Below are 13321 nucleotides of genomic sequence, written 5' to 3'. Positions count from 1 at the left end.
CTCCACCTCCTGGGTTCGGGCAATTCTCCTGCCTCAGCCTCCTGAGTAGCTGGGATTACAGGCACGCACCACCATGCCCAGCTAATTTTTTGTATTTTTAGTAGAGACGGCGTTTCACCAAGTTGACCAGGATGGTCTCGATCTCTTGACCTCGTGATCCACCCGCCTCGGCCTCCCAAAGTGCTGGGATTACAGGCTTGAGCCACCGCGCCCGGCCTGCTATTTTTTTTTTTAAAGACATAGTCTCACTGTGTCGCTAGCCCAGAGTCCAATAGAGCAATCTCAGCTCACTGCAACCTCCACCTCCCAGGTTCATGCAATTTTCCTGCCTCAGCCTCCCAAATAGTTGGGATTACAAATGCCTGCCACCATGTCCGGCTAATTTTTTTTATTTTTAGTGGAGATGGGGTTTCACCAGACTTGTCTCAAACTCCTGACCTCAGGTGATCCACCTGCCTCAGCCTCCCAAAGTGATGGGATTACAGACGTGAGCCACAGTGCCTGGCTTTTTCTCTATTATTAATGTATAATTCTTTAGGTATACGATGAGTCCTTTGTCAGATACAGGTACTGCAAACATATTCTCCCACTCTGTGGCTTGATTTTTCACTTGCTTAATGATATCTTTTGATGACATATTCTTGATCTTAATATAGCACCAACTTTTCACACTTTATATTTACCTACTTTGAGATCCTAATTAATCTTTGCTGACATAAAGAAATTTTTTTTCTAAAATGTGGTTTTGTTTTTACACATTTAGATGAGCAATTTATCTGGAAATGACTTTTGTGTGTGGTGTGAGGTAAAGTCAAGATACTTTCTTCCCTGATACAGAAATTAATTGACCAATACCATTAATTTGACTTTCCTTTCCCTATCATAGTGCTGTATCACCTTTATCATAATGTTGATCATAGCATATGTATCAGGCAGTTTCTGGACTGTCCGTTTTCACCTACTGGTCTATTTGTCAATCCATGTGCCAATATCATATTATCTTAACTGTTACAGCTAGGTAACAATTAAGTTTAATTCCTCCAGATTTTCTTTCTTCATCATCATGATTCTCTTGCACGTGGCTTCATCTTGCATTTGTATTTGTATTTCAGTTGAGTATCCATTAATGTTCATTGGCCATTCATATTTCCTCTTCTGTAAGCTGGCTGTTCAGGTTTTCAGGACATGAATTAGTTGCCTTAGGTGTCTTTCTCAAACTGATTAGAATTAGATTTTTCTGTATTAAAAAACATGCCCTTCATCTGTCAAATGCTGTCATTTGCAAAGTGTTTTTTTAAAGTGTGCTAACAATTTCTTTCTTTCTTTTGTTTTTTTTTTTTTTTGAGACAGTCTCGTTTTGTCTGCAGTGCAATAGCATGATCTTGGCTCACAGCAACCTCCGCATCCTGGGCTCATGCAATCCTCCCACCTCAGCCTCCCAAGTAACTGAAACTACAAGTGTATGCCACCATGCCTGGCTAACTTTTTATTATTTTTTGGTAGAGACAGCATTTTGCCATGTTACCTAGGCTAGTCTTGAACTCCCAGGGTTGGGCAATCTACCTGCGTCGGCCTCTCCAAGTGCTGGGATTATAGGCATGACCTACCATCCCCACCCTGTACGTGTTTGTGAGAGACAGAGTCTTACTCTGCCAGGCTGACAGTGGAGTGAAAAGATCACCACTCACTGCAACCTTGAACCTCCCAGGCCCAAGTGATCCTCCTGAATAGCTGGGACAATGGGCACATACCACCGTGCCTGGCTAAGTTTTAATTTTTTTGTAGAGACAGGGTCTCCCTATGTTGCCCAGGCAGGTCTAGAACTCTTAGCTTCAAGCCATCCTCCCAGCTTGACCTCCCAAAGTTCTCAGATTACAGGAGTGAGCCACTGCTCCTGGCTCTCTACTTTTTAATGCATTCCAACACATCAATTTCTTTTTTTCCTTCTAGGTTTCGGTTTCATTCTTAGAAAAGCCTTCTTCATGCCAAGATGGCATTCCAGTGTTGGCAAGATGATAAGACAAGAGGTAAAGATAGATTTTAACATTATTTTTACATTACTTTTTTTTCCTTTGAGACAAGTTCTCACTGTGTTGCCCAGGCTAGCGTGCGATGGCACAATCACAGGTCATTGAGTGGCCTTGACTTTCCAAGCTTCAAATGATCCTTCCACCTCAACCTCTCAAGCAACTGGGACCACAGATGACATGCACCACCAAGCCTGAATAATTTTTTTTTTTTTTTTTGTAAGGACAGCATCTCACTATGTTGCCCAGGCTGGTGTTGAACTCTTGGGCTCAAGCAATTCTCCTGCCTTGTTCTCCCAAAGTGCTGGGATTACAGGTATAAGCGACTGCTCCTGGCCACTTACTTTATAGTGTTTGACATTTTCATAATTTGCACATTAACTTAAAAATAATTTTTTAGGCCAGGCACAGTGACTCACACCTGTAATCCTAACACTTTGGGAGGCCGAGGTGGGAAGACTGCTTGAGGCTAGGGTTCAAGACCAGTTTGGGGAACAAAGCGAGATATGATTAGTCTCTATGAAAAAAAAATTTTAAGGTATTTTTGCTACTTATCTCCCACAAGAAGGAGAAAAAAAATTTTTTAATTAACTAGGTATGGTGGCATACACCTGTAAGTTCTAGCTACTCGGGAGGATGAGGCAGGAGGATCACTTGGGGTCAGGAGTTCAAGGCTGCAGTAAGCTATGATTATGCCACTGCACTATGGCCTGGGAGACAGAGGGAGGCCTTGTCTCTTAAAAAAGAAAGAAAAACAATTTCTCTAAAGAAGAAATTTCAGTCATTTCCCATTCCAAAATATTGATCCAATAATTTCTTCTGATACTTTTATAATTTCAGTAGCCAAATTTAATCTTTTTTTTTTGTTTTGAGACAAGGTCTCACCCTGTCACCCAGGCTAGAGTATGGTGGTGCAATGACAGCTCACTACAACCTCAGCCTCCTGGGCTCAAGCAATCCTACTGCCTCACGCTCCTGAGTAGCTGAGACTATAGGCATGCAACACCACACACAGCTAATTTTTTCTTTTTTGTAGAGATGGGATCTCGCTATGTTACCAGGCTGGTCTCAAACTCCTGGACTCAAGCAAAATCCTCCCACCATGGCCTCCAAAGTGCTGAGATTACAGACAGGAGCCACCATGCTTGGCCATCAGTTTTCTGAGAATTTTAAAATTCTCAGAAAACTGAATGTTGGTTCAAGCTGTATATAGCTATACAAACACAGAGAAAAAGAAAAAAATTAACTTTCATCCTAAATCAGAACCTAATTAGTATGGCTTTCAGCATGATATTTATTTTTATTTTGTTTTTTCTTTTCAGCATGATACTTTAAATAATTTTTTAAAAAATCATTAAGGAGGCTGGGTGCAGTGGCTCACTCCTGTAATCCTAGCACTTTGGGAAGCAAAGGCTGGCAGATCACCTAAGGTCACGAGTTCAAGACCACCCTAGCTAACATGGTGAAACCCCCATCTCTACTAAAAATGTAAAAATTTGCTGGGCGTGGTGGCAGGTGCCTGTAATACCAGGTACTCGAGAGGCTGAGGCAGGAGAATCACTTGAACCCGGGAGGCAGCAGCTGCAGTGAGCTGAGATTGTGCCACTGCACTACAGCCTGGGCAACAGAGTAAGACTGTTTTTTAAAAAAAATCAAGATTGTGAATATAATAAATAGAACACATTACTGAAACACTTCACCTAGGTAAAGCTTAACTGTATGGTATACTTTGTATTTGGAACAAAACACAAAACAGACCTTCAGCAGTTAAAAAAAGATCATAAACTTCATTTTACTAAAGAGATGGAGTCTCACCATATTGCCCCAGCCAGTCTTGAACTCTTGGACTCAAGAGACCCTCCCAGCTCAGCCTCCCAAACTGCTGGGATTATAGGTGTGAGCTATCATGCCTGACCATAAACTTCATTCTTTAGAATAAGAATGCAGCCGCCTGTCTATTTTCTTTCACTCTGTATAGAGTTCTACAACTTTTTTTTAAAGAGACGAGGTCTCACTGTGTTGGCCAGGCTGAAGTGCAGTATTCACAGGCACAACGACAGCTAGCACACTACAACCTCCAACTTTTGGGCTCAAACCATCCTCCTGCCTCAGGTTCCTCGGTAGCTAGGATGGGACTACAGGCATGTATCGCTGCATCTGGCTTACAATTTTTTCACTTCATCTTATCCACTTTTATACCAAAACGGTTGGAGAGAAAACTTTCAGAATCCAAGCCACTACAATCACATGCCACCTAACATTTTGGTCAATAACCAACTGGCATATACAAAGGTGGTCCCATAAGATTACAATAGAACTGAAAAGTTCTTATTGTCTAGTGACATTGCAGTCCAATTACTTTATTTTTTTAACAGTAATTTAGAGTAGTCTAAGTATACACTGTTTATAACATCTACAGTAGTATACAGTGATGTCCCAGGCCTTCACGTTCACTCACCACCTACTCACTGACTTACCAAAGCAACTTTCAGTCCTAAAAGCTCCATTTATGTTAAGTGCCCCATACAGGTGTACCATTTCTTATCTTTTATACTGTATTTTTACTGTAACTTTTCTATGTTTAGATCAAGCTTGCCCAACGTACAGCCAGTGGGCCCCATGTGGCCCAGGACAGCTTTCAGTTACACTTTTTGTTTTTCCTTTTTGTGAAGAATGGGGTCTCGCTATCTCACCCAGGCAGGTCTCAAACTCCTGGGCTCAAGCTATCTTCCTGTCTCTGTCTCCAGAAGAGCTGTGATTACAGGCATGAGCCATCACACCTGGCCCCAAGGATGTCTTTGAATGCAACCCAACAGAAATTCATAAGCTTTCTTAAAACATTATGAGATTTTTTTTTCCTTTTTCTTTCCCCTCAGCTTATCAGCTATCGTTAGTGTATTTTACGTGTGGCCCAAGACAATTTGTCTTCTTCCAACATGGCCCAGGAAAGCCAAAAGATTGGACACCCCTGGTTTAGATACACACATACTTACTACTATGTTACAACTGCCTACAGTACTCAGTAAAGCAACAACACTGTACAAGTTTGTAGCCTAACAGCAACAGGCTATCCCATATAACCTGGGTGTGCAGTAGACTTTACCATCTAGGCTTACATATCTAGGCTTGTGTAAGTATACTCTCTGATGTTCCCGATGTTCCCACAAGCATGAAATCGCCTAACAATGCATTTCTCAGAACCTATCCCTGTCATTAAGCAACACATGACTGTATTTTGTAGGGTACTGATTTTTATTGACCTGTCAATTCTTTGACATATTTTTAGTCACCTTTCCTTCTCATATATCTCAGTAGCCATTCCCAACTTCTATTTAGACTTCCTACATAAAAGCTACCAATCCTACCACTTACCCTCAGCAAATGAACTCACCTCCTAATTCGTTACAATCATTCTTACAAACTTATCTATATTAATGACTTGTTTTGAGGTAGGGTCTCCCTTTGTTGCCCAGGCTGGAGTGCAGTAGCACAATCAAAGTTTACTGTCTGCTCTGACCTCCTGGACTTAACCAATCCTCTCACCTCAGCCTCCAAGTAGCTGGAATGACAGGCATGCATCATACCTGGATAATTTTTTCTATTTTTTTGTAGAGACGGGGTCTCACTATGTTGCCTAGGCTGGTCTTGAACTCCTGGGCTCAAGTGATCCTCCTGCTTCAGCCTTCCAAGTGTTGGGATTACAGGTGTGAGTCCCATGCCTTTATATCTTTCCCCGCGCCTTTATATCTTTAATTATTTCCTTCTGATCTTAGAAGAAAAGTTCTTTCCCCAACTCCAGTATAAGGATAATACCTTAATTTAGGTATGGTGAAGGAGGAAAGACCAAAAATGGGCAAGACTCATCAACTCATGGTCCTGCTCAGGGACCTTGCTCCGTAACTTATTTCCCATCTCACTTGGATATTCAAGCTCACTCTCTTGGTTCTGCCATTCAGCCAACAAATATATTCTAATGTCTTCCATTCTTTACAAAAAAAAAAAAAAAAAAGAAAGAAAGAAAAAATACTTCATATTTTACCCATTTATCAACTCCTCTCTCCCTTCCCTGCTTATGGAGCAGTCAACATTCCTACTTCTTTACCTTCCATTCATTTCATAGCCCCATCTCCTAATGCTTTATGACTGTGCCTTTAACTGAAGCTATTACAAAAATTAACACAGTCATACTGTACTACACCAAACAAGCAGAATGGGGAAATTTATGATTCTACAAATACTACAGTTTTGTCTATGACTATGCCTACTGATGAAAATTTGGACTGCAAGAGAGATGTGGTGATGAGTTTCTCCTTGGCTTCAAAGTGGAGAAAAATGGAAACTGTAAATAGTAAAGCTTCCTAAAATTTTCACAAGTTGGGCAGAGGATTAGTGTATTATATTTATGTGCGCAATTATACTGCTTTAAAAAGTTTCTCCAGCCTGGGCAATATAGCAAGACCTCGTCTATACTAAAAATAAATAAATAAATAAAAATTAGCTAGGTGTGGGTGGCATGAACCTGTAGTCCCAGCTACTCAGGAGGCTGAGATGGGAAGGCTGCTTAAACCCAGGTGTTCAAGGTTGCAGTGAGCTATGATCACCACTGCACTCAAGCCTGGGCAACAGAACAAGATCTTGTCTCCACACAAAAAAAGTTTCTTATACTTATGTGTTAATACAGTGTTTAAAAGGAATAAAAGCCAGGTGTGGCGGCACATGCCTGTAGTCTCAGCTACTCAGTAGGCTGAGGCAGGAGGATAGCTTGAGTCCAGGAGCTCAAGACCCCAAGTCGGGGCAAAATAGTGAGACCCCCATCTCTTTTTTTAATTTTAATAAAAAGAATAATTTCTTCTTATATCTCCACTAAAGACTAGAATAGATTCCTGGGATTGACTTTCACTCTACTTTTATGGAAGCTAATAAAAAATTAGTGTTATAATATCTTTCACGAAAATGATCTACTATCTTAAGATAGGTAACTAAGTAAAAAAGCAAGGGACTCAGGAACTAAATATCAGGCTTAAGACCTTAATTAAATTACTTAACTTTCTCACCAATAAAGCAGGGTAATACTGTACTTCAGAAGTACAGTTTAATTCTGAAGATTAAACAAGATAACACATATAAAAGCACTTAACACAGTTACAGGCACATGTAATACTTCCTTCATCTTAGCACAGTGCCATACTCCCAATAAGCATACAACTATTAAGAAGCAAAAGTGTACTAAAAACGGGCAATATTAAAGCTGTGTGAACTAAGTCAAACAGAAATTCTGACAAAAGCACCGTCTATTCATACTAACAATCTTCAAATGAAAAGCTTCAATTAGAGGTGAAAGTTACTAGAAGACATTCAAGTATTTTGAGCAAATTCAACTAGTAAACACACTTTGATCATATTCCCAATAATTTCTTCTGAAGAGATTACATATGAGGTACAAGATTACATATGATTTAATAAAATGGACAGAGAGCACACACAAAATTGCAGTCTCCCAGGCTGAGAAAGACAAATCTAATTTGTTCTTCCTGCAGAGGAATTTATCTTAAATGAACAAAATTTCCTTAGATATACACAGAAGAAAATCAATGTATCAAAGGGATTAAGAATAAAGGAAGCTTTTTTCCTAAATCCAAAATAATAATATGCATGACCTAAATGAATCTTCTCCAAATATTTAGGGGGCAAACTCCACTTTGTTAGAATTGGTGCAAAGGAGCTGGATTTAGCAGAATGCAGCCCATCAACTGCTAATTCTGAAAAAATATATACATATTCTAGGGGTGGAGAAAGCAGGCAATCTTCCCAATAAAACAACTGCCATAAACTGTACCTACATAAGAACGTACACATCTGTTAAAATATCACTTTACACTGTTAAAGCCAAATTACAGATCAAAAGGAAGTATTTAAGATCTAAAAAATAAATTACGTTCTACTTCTGGTCGCATTTTGCATGGGTGGCTACTGGAGACTACGAGTTATGGACGCGGATTCAAGACAAGGAGGACTGAATAATAAATCCAGTGTTCACATTCAAATGTGGGGGAGAGAAGAGGCAGGCTCTGAGTTCATAAAGTTCTCCACACTCTGAAAACAGTGCAAAAATAGTCCACATCTAAGGACATTTACCCTTGAAACTCCTTGGAGAGTGGCTTGGAGACTTTCTGTTCAGATTTTTGAGAGGGAGCAATTTAAGAATGCTGCAAGATTGCAACTTTCAAACACAGGAACATAATTGAAAGTATTTTTTTTTTTTATCTCTCCCTGTCCTCTTCAAACAGTTGATCAGCACTCCCATTTTCAAAAATTCCTAATTTAACTGCAAGTATAAATCTTTTCCTCTCCCACACAAAAAAATCAAAGCTTTAAAGAATATGAAAATCAAACACACAGATTATTTCCAATAATCCCTAACTCCTTCCCAATTGGGAAAAGGAAGGAGAAACGAAGGAACACGAGGCAAAAAACCAAAACACTAGGGGAAGGAAGGCGGTGAGATGAAAAAGTAGGAAGGGGTCGGGGGAGGAGCAGGGAAAAAAGTCTAGCTGATGCTGACACTTAATTGGAAGGGGAGGGTGGAAAATATCCTGAAGATACAGGCTAGAAGGAAAGGACTAGATGGGACAGGGGCGCGATAGAGGAAGTCCACGCAAAAGGCCTACCCAAGTGGGTCACTGTGTAAGAAGGCAACACCAAAAGGGGGCAAGACTCCTCAGGAAGATTATTTCAAGGCCCCAAAGCTTGAGACAGGGAAGGGGGAGACAGGGTGCTTCTCAACTGGCAACGCGGACACCGCATCAGACGTTTCGGGAGGCAAGCCTACTGCGAGGGGTGAGGGGTTAACTGCGGGGGTTCGCAGACGTGGAAGGGGGTGCGGACCCCGGGGCTGCGGGCCGAGAGCAGAGAGCAAGCCCACGGCGCATACCTTGTAGTAAACATCGAACTGGATGTTCTCGGGCAAGGAGCGGATGTCTCGGCGGGAGCGGATGTAGTTGTCCACGACAGCGGAGATGGCGGTGTTATAGAGAGTCTCTGGGATCCACTCTAGTTCCACGGCCGCCATCTTCCTTCCCTCCTCCTCCGCCTCCTCCGCCTCCTCCTCCCGAAGGCCCCCGCCTCCCTCCGTAGCGAACCCCTCTGCGGCCCCGGAGGATTCGGAGGGGCGGTGGCAGCCACGCGGGCGCACGGCAGAAGGCACGGCTGCCCTGCCTCCGGGGGCGAACTGAGGGACGGCGGCAGCGGACGCAGCCCCGGGTAAAAAGTGGTACCGAGAACAGCGGCTGGCCAGGCCAAAGCCTCACATTCCCGGTTTGTGAGAAACCCAGGTTCCGTCCCACCGCCGATCTCTGCAGGGGCGGGGCTGCGTGTGAGGCGTCATGACGTAAGCGCACGCCGACGCGCCGAAGGGCAGGAATGCGGCAGGCGGAAAACTTAGGAAGAGCTGGATACCTCCCACGGAGAGCGTCGTTTCCTAGTGGCCCGGGAGTGGAGTGGAGTGGATAGGGGTAGACTTTTCACACAGGAGACAAATTATTACACGATATTTGCACCCCCCGTTCCAAGTCACTCTGGCGCATCGGTTACTTCAGCAGTTTCTCTGCATCACGGACTCTTTTGAGGCTCAGGTAAAAGTTTGGATCATCTCCCCATACACGAGCAAAATTATCTGTACATTGAAAATTATGCATTGAGAAAATTCACATTACTCTAGAATTAGACTGCAGTTCCTAACCCAAGTTAAGAACCCGCGGTGCAGGAACTAGGGGTAATGATGGAAGAGAGACTTACTTTTCTTTGTATAATTATTTGCACCGTTTTAACTTTTTGAGCATGTTTCTTTTTTTTTTTTTTTTGAGACGGAGTTTCGCTCCTGTTACCCAGGCTGGAGTGCAATGGCGCGATCTCGGCTCACCGCAACCTCCGCCTCCTGGGTTCAGGCAATTCTCCTGCCTCAGCCTCCTATGTAGCTGGGATTACAGGCACGTGCCACCATGCCCAGCTAATTTTTTGTAGTTTTAGTAGAGACGGGGTTTCACCATGTTGACCAGGATGGTCTCGATCTCTTGACCTTGTGATCCACCTGCCTCGGCCTCCCAAAGTGCTGGGACTACAGGCTTGAGCCACCGCGCCCGGCTGCATGTTTCTTTATCCAAATAAAATTTCCGAAAAAAGAAAACTCCTGTCCCAGAACTTAGTAGGAAGGCTAGCTTGATTATGTAATTACAAATAATAGTAAGAGAAAAAAGGCTAAGTGAGGGCCGTGATAGGACTTAATTGTATTCCAATTCCCAGAGTTATGCACAGTGGCGGCTTCAGAGGATTGTTGAATAATTGGAAGTACTTGTTTCAGCTTCTTTCCTTCCCAGCCTGAACATTTGCTGTTTATGTAACTTAATTTTCTACGTCTGCAATTTCAAGAATTTGATGTAACATCTTTCCGTTCTAGGAATTTAACATGGTAATTATTGGCCATAATGTTGGTGAGACTATCAAACTCATAGTCACTCTTACGATGTAAGTCCTGAAAATAATGTCAGCGATAATAATGTCCTCATTGACATTTAGAGATAAAAGAAGCGGAAAGTTTTTTTCGGTTTACCCTTCACCTAGTACTTAAGTGTTAAATGGTTAAATAATTCCACAAAAAAGAAACACACACTATCTTCTTCAGTCTATATAAATTCTTCCTCTATAATCTATGAACAAAGGAAAACTGTGAATGGCCTCAAGATCAGATTGCCAGATTTAGCAAGTAAAAAAACACAAATGCCCAGTCACATCTTAATGTCAGATAAACAAATAGTTTTGAAATGTAAGTATGTTCCATGCAATAGTTTGGCCCATCCCTTCAGTTCAGTCAGCAAATCCTTCATCACTTCTTAGACGCTGGTGCTTTTGAAGCTCAGGATTCCTGCCCCACAAAAAAAGAATAATTATCTATTATCTCTACAAATATTACAGGAGACATGCTTATACTAAAAACTTATTTGTGACCAGCCTGAGCAACATAGCAAGACCGCCATCTCTACAAAAAAATTTAGAAATAGCCAGGTGTGGTGGCATGCACCTGTAGTCCTAGCTACTCAGGAGACTGAGGCAGGAGGGTTACTTGAGCCCAGGATGTTGAGGCTGCAGTGAGCCATGATCATGCCACTGCACTCCAGCCTGGGTGACAGAATGAGACACTCTCTCAAAAAACAACAAAAAACTTTGTTGTTCATCTGAAATTCACATTTAACTGGACATCTGTATTTTATCCAGCTACCCTACCTCAAGGGATCCATGAATCCCCTGAAATTGAATGCACATGTTATTGGACATTTTGGCTAAATCAGGACCTGTAGTTAGGTCCTGTAAAGAGGTAAAGGTATGTCAGACACACATATTGATTGCTGTGTAAACCTTAAATGCTGAGTATATTAGTCCATTTACACACTGCTGATAAAGACATACCCAAGACTCGGCAATTTACTAAAGAAAGAGGTTTATTGGGCTTACAGTTCCTCATGGCTGAGGAGGACTCACAATCATGGGAGAGGGCAAGGAGGAGCAAGTCACATCTTATGTGAATGGCAGCAGGCAAAAAGAGGCAAGCGAAAGGGGTTTCTCCTTATAAAACCATGAAATCTTGTGAGACTTATTCACTACTATGAGAACAGTATGGGAGAAACCACACCCACGATTCAGTGATCTCCTACTGGTTCCCTCCCACAGCACATGGCAATTATCAGAGTACAATTCAAGATGAGATTTGGGCGGGGACACAGAGCCAAACCATATCACTGAGTTAGATATTAAAAAATGTATATAGTCATAAAGGGGACTCTGGATGAAAGGGCCTCTTGATCCCTTCTTCACTGCTTTCAGATTGAAAGTTATTCAGATTTGTGTGATGGACTAGGAGGTCCTGACCAAGAGCAGATAAACTGCTAGAAAGGATAAGACCCCTGAGAAGGACTTAGTCCTGGCAGTATTCATCACCTTCTAATTTAAGAGCCCTTGGGCCCTAAATAACCAGCAGATATACCCAGGTACTACGTTGTGGACCTTAGGTGATCCTCTGAGACTTGCTGGCTTCAGGTGCCAGCATGGCCACAGAAGGGTAGAGCACCAAGTAGACGTTTGGAGTTCCTGATTCCAGGTCTTGACTCTTAAATGGCATTTCTGACCTGCCCTGGTCCAGAGTAGAGCCCACTGCCATGACAGGTGAGTCTCTGGCCAAACAGCTTTCACTACACACTGGCTGGAGAGCCCCTGGGCCCTTAGGAAACACTGGTGGTAGTCTGGCAAGTACTTCCCATGGCTTGTGGAGGTGGTGGCTATAGAGTGAGGCTAGTCTCCCTTTGGAAAGGAAAAGGAAGAGTAGGAAGGACTATGTCTTATGGTTTGAGAGCCAACTCAGCTGCAGTACGATAGAACACCAGGTAGACTTCTAACATTTTTTACTCTAGTCCCTGACTCCTGGACAGTACGTCTGGATCTACCTAGGGCCTGGGGGAACTTGCCACCTTGAAGGGAAAGACACACACCTGGCTAGCTTTGCCATCTGCTAATTGTAGAGCCCCAGGGCCTTGAGTGAACATAGGCAATAGCCAGGGAGTGGTTACAGCAGGTCTTGGGTGAGACCCAATGCTATGCTGGCTTCAGCTCTAACCCAGTGCAGTCATAGTGGTGGTGGCCACAGGGGTACTTCTGTCACTCCACTCCCAGCTTTATGTGGCTCAGGACAAAGAGAAATTCCATTCGTTGGGGAGAAAGTAAGGTAAGAGAACAGGAGTCTCTGGTAATCCAGAGAATTTCTCCCAGATGCTGTCCTTGACCATCAAGGTGGTAAGAGTCTGCAAGAACTTCAAAGAACTACAGTGTTACTGGGTTTAGAGTAAACTCCCCCTCTCTCCCACCAGCTCCAGGCAGCTCAGCAGAGAGAGACTTTGCGTATTTAAGGAATGTAAGGGAAGAGAACAAGAGTTTCTGCCTGGTAATCCATGGAATTCCCTTGGATCTTACCCAAGAACACCAATGTGGTACCTCTACAAGTCTGCAAGAACACAGCATTACAGGGCTTGGGAAACCCCCTAAAGCACATACAGCTTAGATCACAGCACTGAAGTCCTTTGAAATATCTGGAAAGCCGGCCGGGCGCGGTGGCTCAAGCCTGTAATCCCAGCACTTTGGGAGGCCGAGGCGGGTGGATCACGAGGTCAAGAAATCGAGACCATCCTGGTCAACATGGTGAAACCCCGTCTCTACTAAAAATACAAAAAATTAGCTGGGCATGGTGGTGCGTG

The 13321-nt window shown here is 42.8% G+C and overlaps 1 protein-coding gene across 2 annotated transcripts in view; it reads right to left on the bottom strand.

Moving 5' to 3' along the window:
* The window catches only part of APPBP2 (amyloid beta precursor protein binding protein 2), a 73978-nt gene extending 64573 nt beyond the window's left edge, over positions 1-9405 (bottom strand). Inside the window, exon 1 of one of the 2 annotated variants that reach the window (XM_017539835.2) lies at positions 8959-9405. In XM_017539835.2, the coding sequence (XP_017395324.1) occupies positions 8959-9096 (138 nt within the window). In that variant the 5' untranslated portion in view covers positions 9097-9405. The remainder of the gene's footprint in view (positions 1-8958) is intronic. The other variant, XM_017539836.2, reaches the window with a different exon arrangement.
* Positions 9406-13321: the final 3916 nt, after the last annotated feature.

Source organism: Cebus imitator, unplaced genomic scaffold (genome assembly GCF_001604975.1).
Source record: "Cebus imitator isolate Cc_AM_T3 unplaced genomic scaffold, Cebus_imitator-1.0 Scaffold121, whole genome shotgun sequence".
Lineage (NCBI taxonomy): Eukaryota > Metazoa > Chordata > Mammalia > Primates > Cebidae > Cebus > Cebus imitator.
This window is presented reverse-complemented; position numbering and strand designations above follow the sequence as displayed.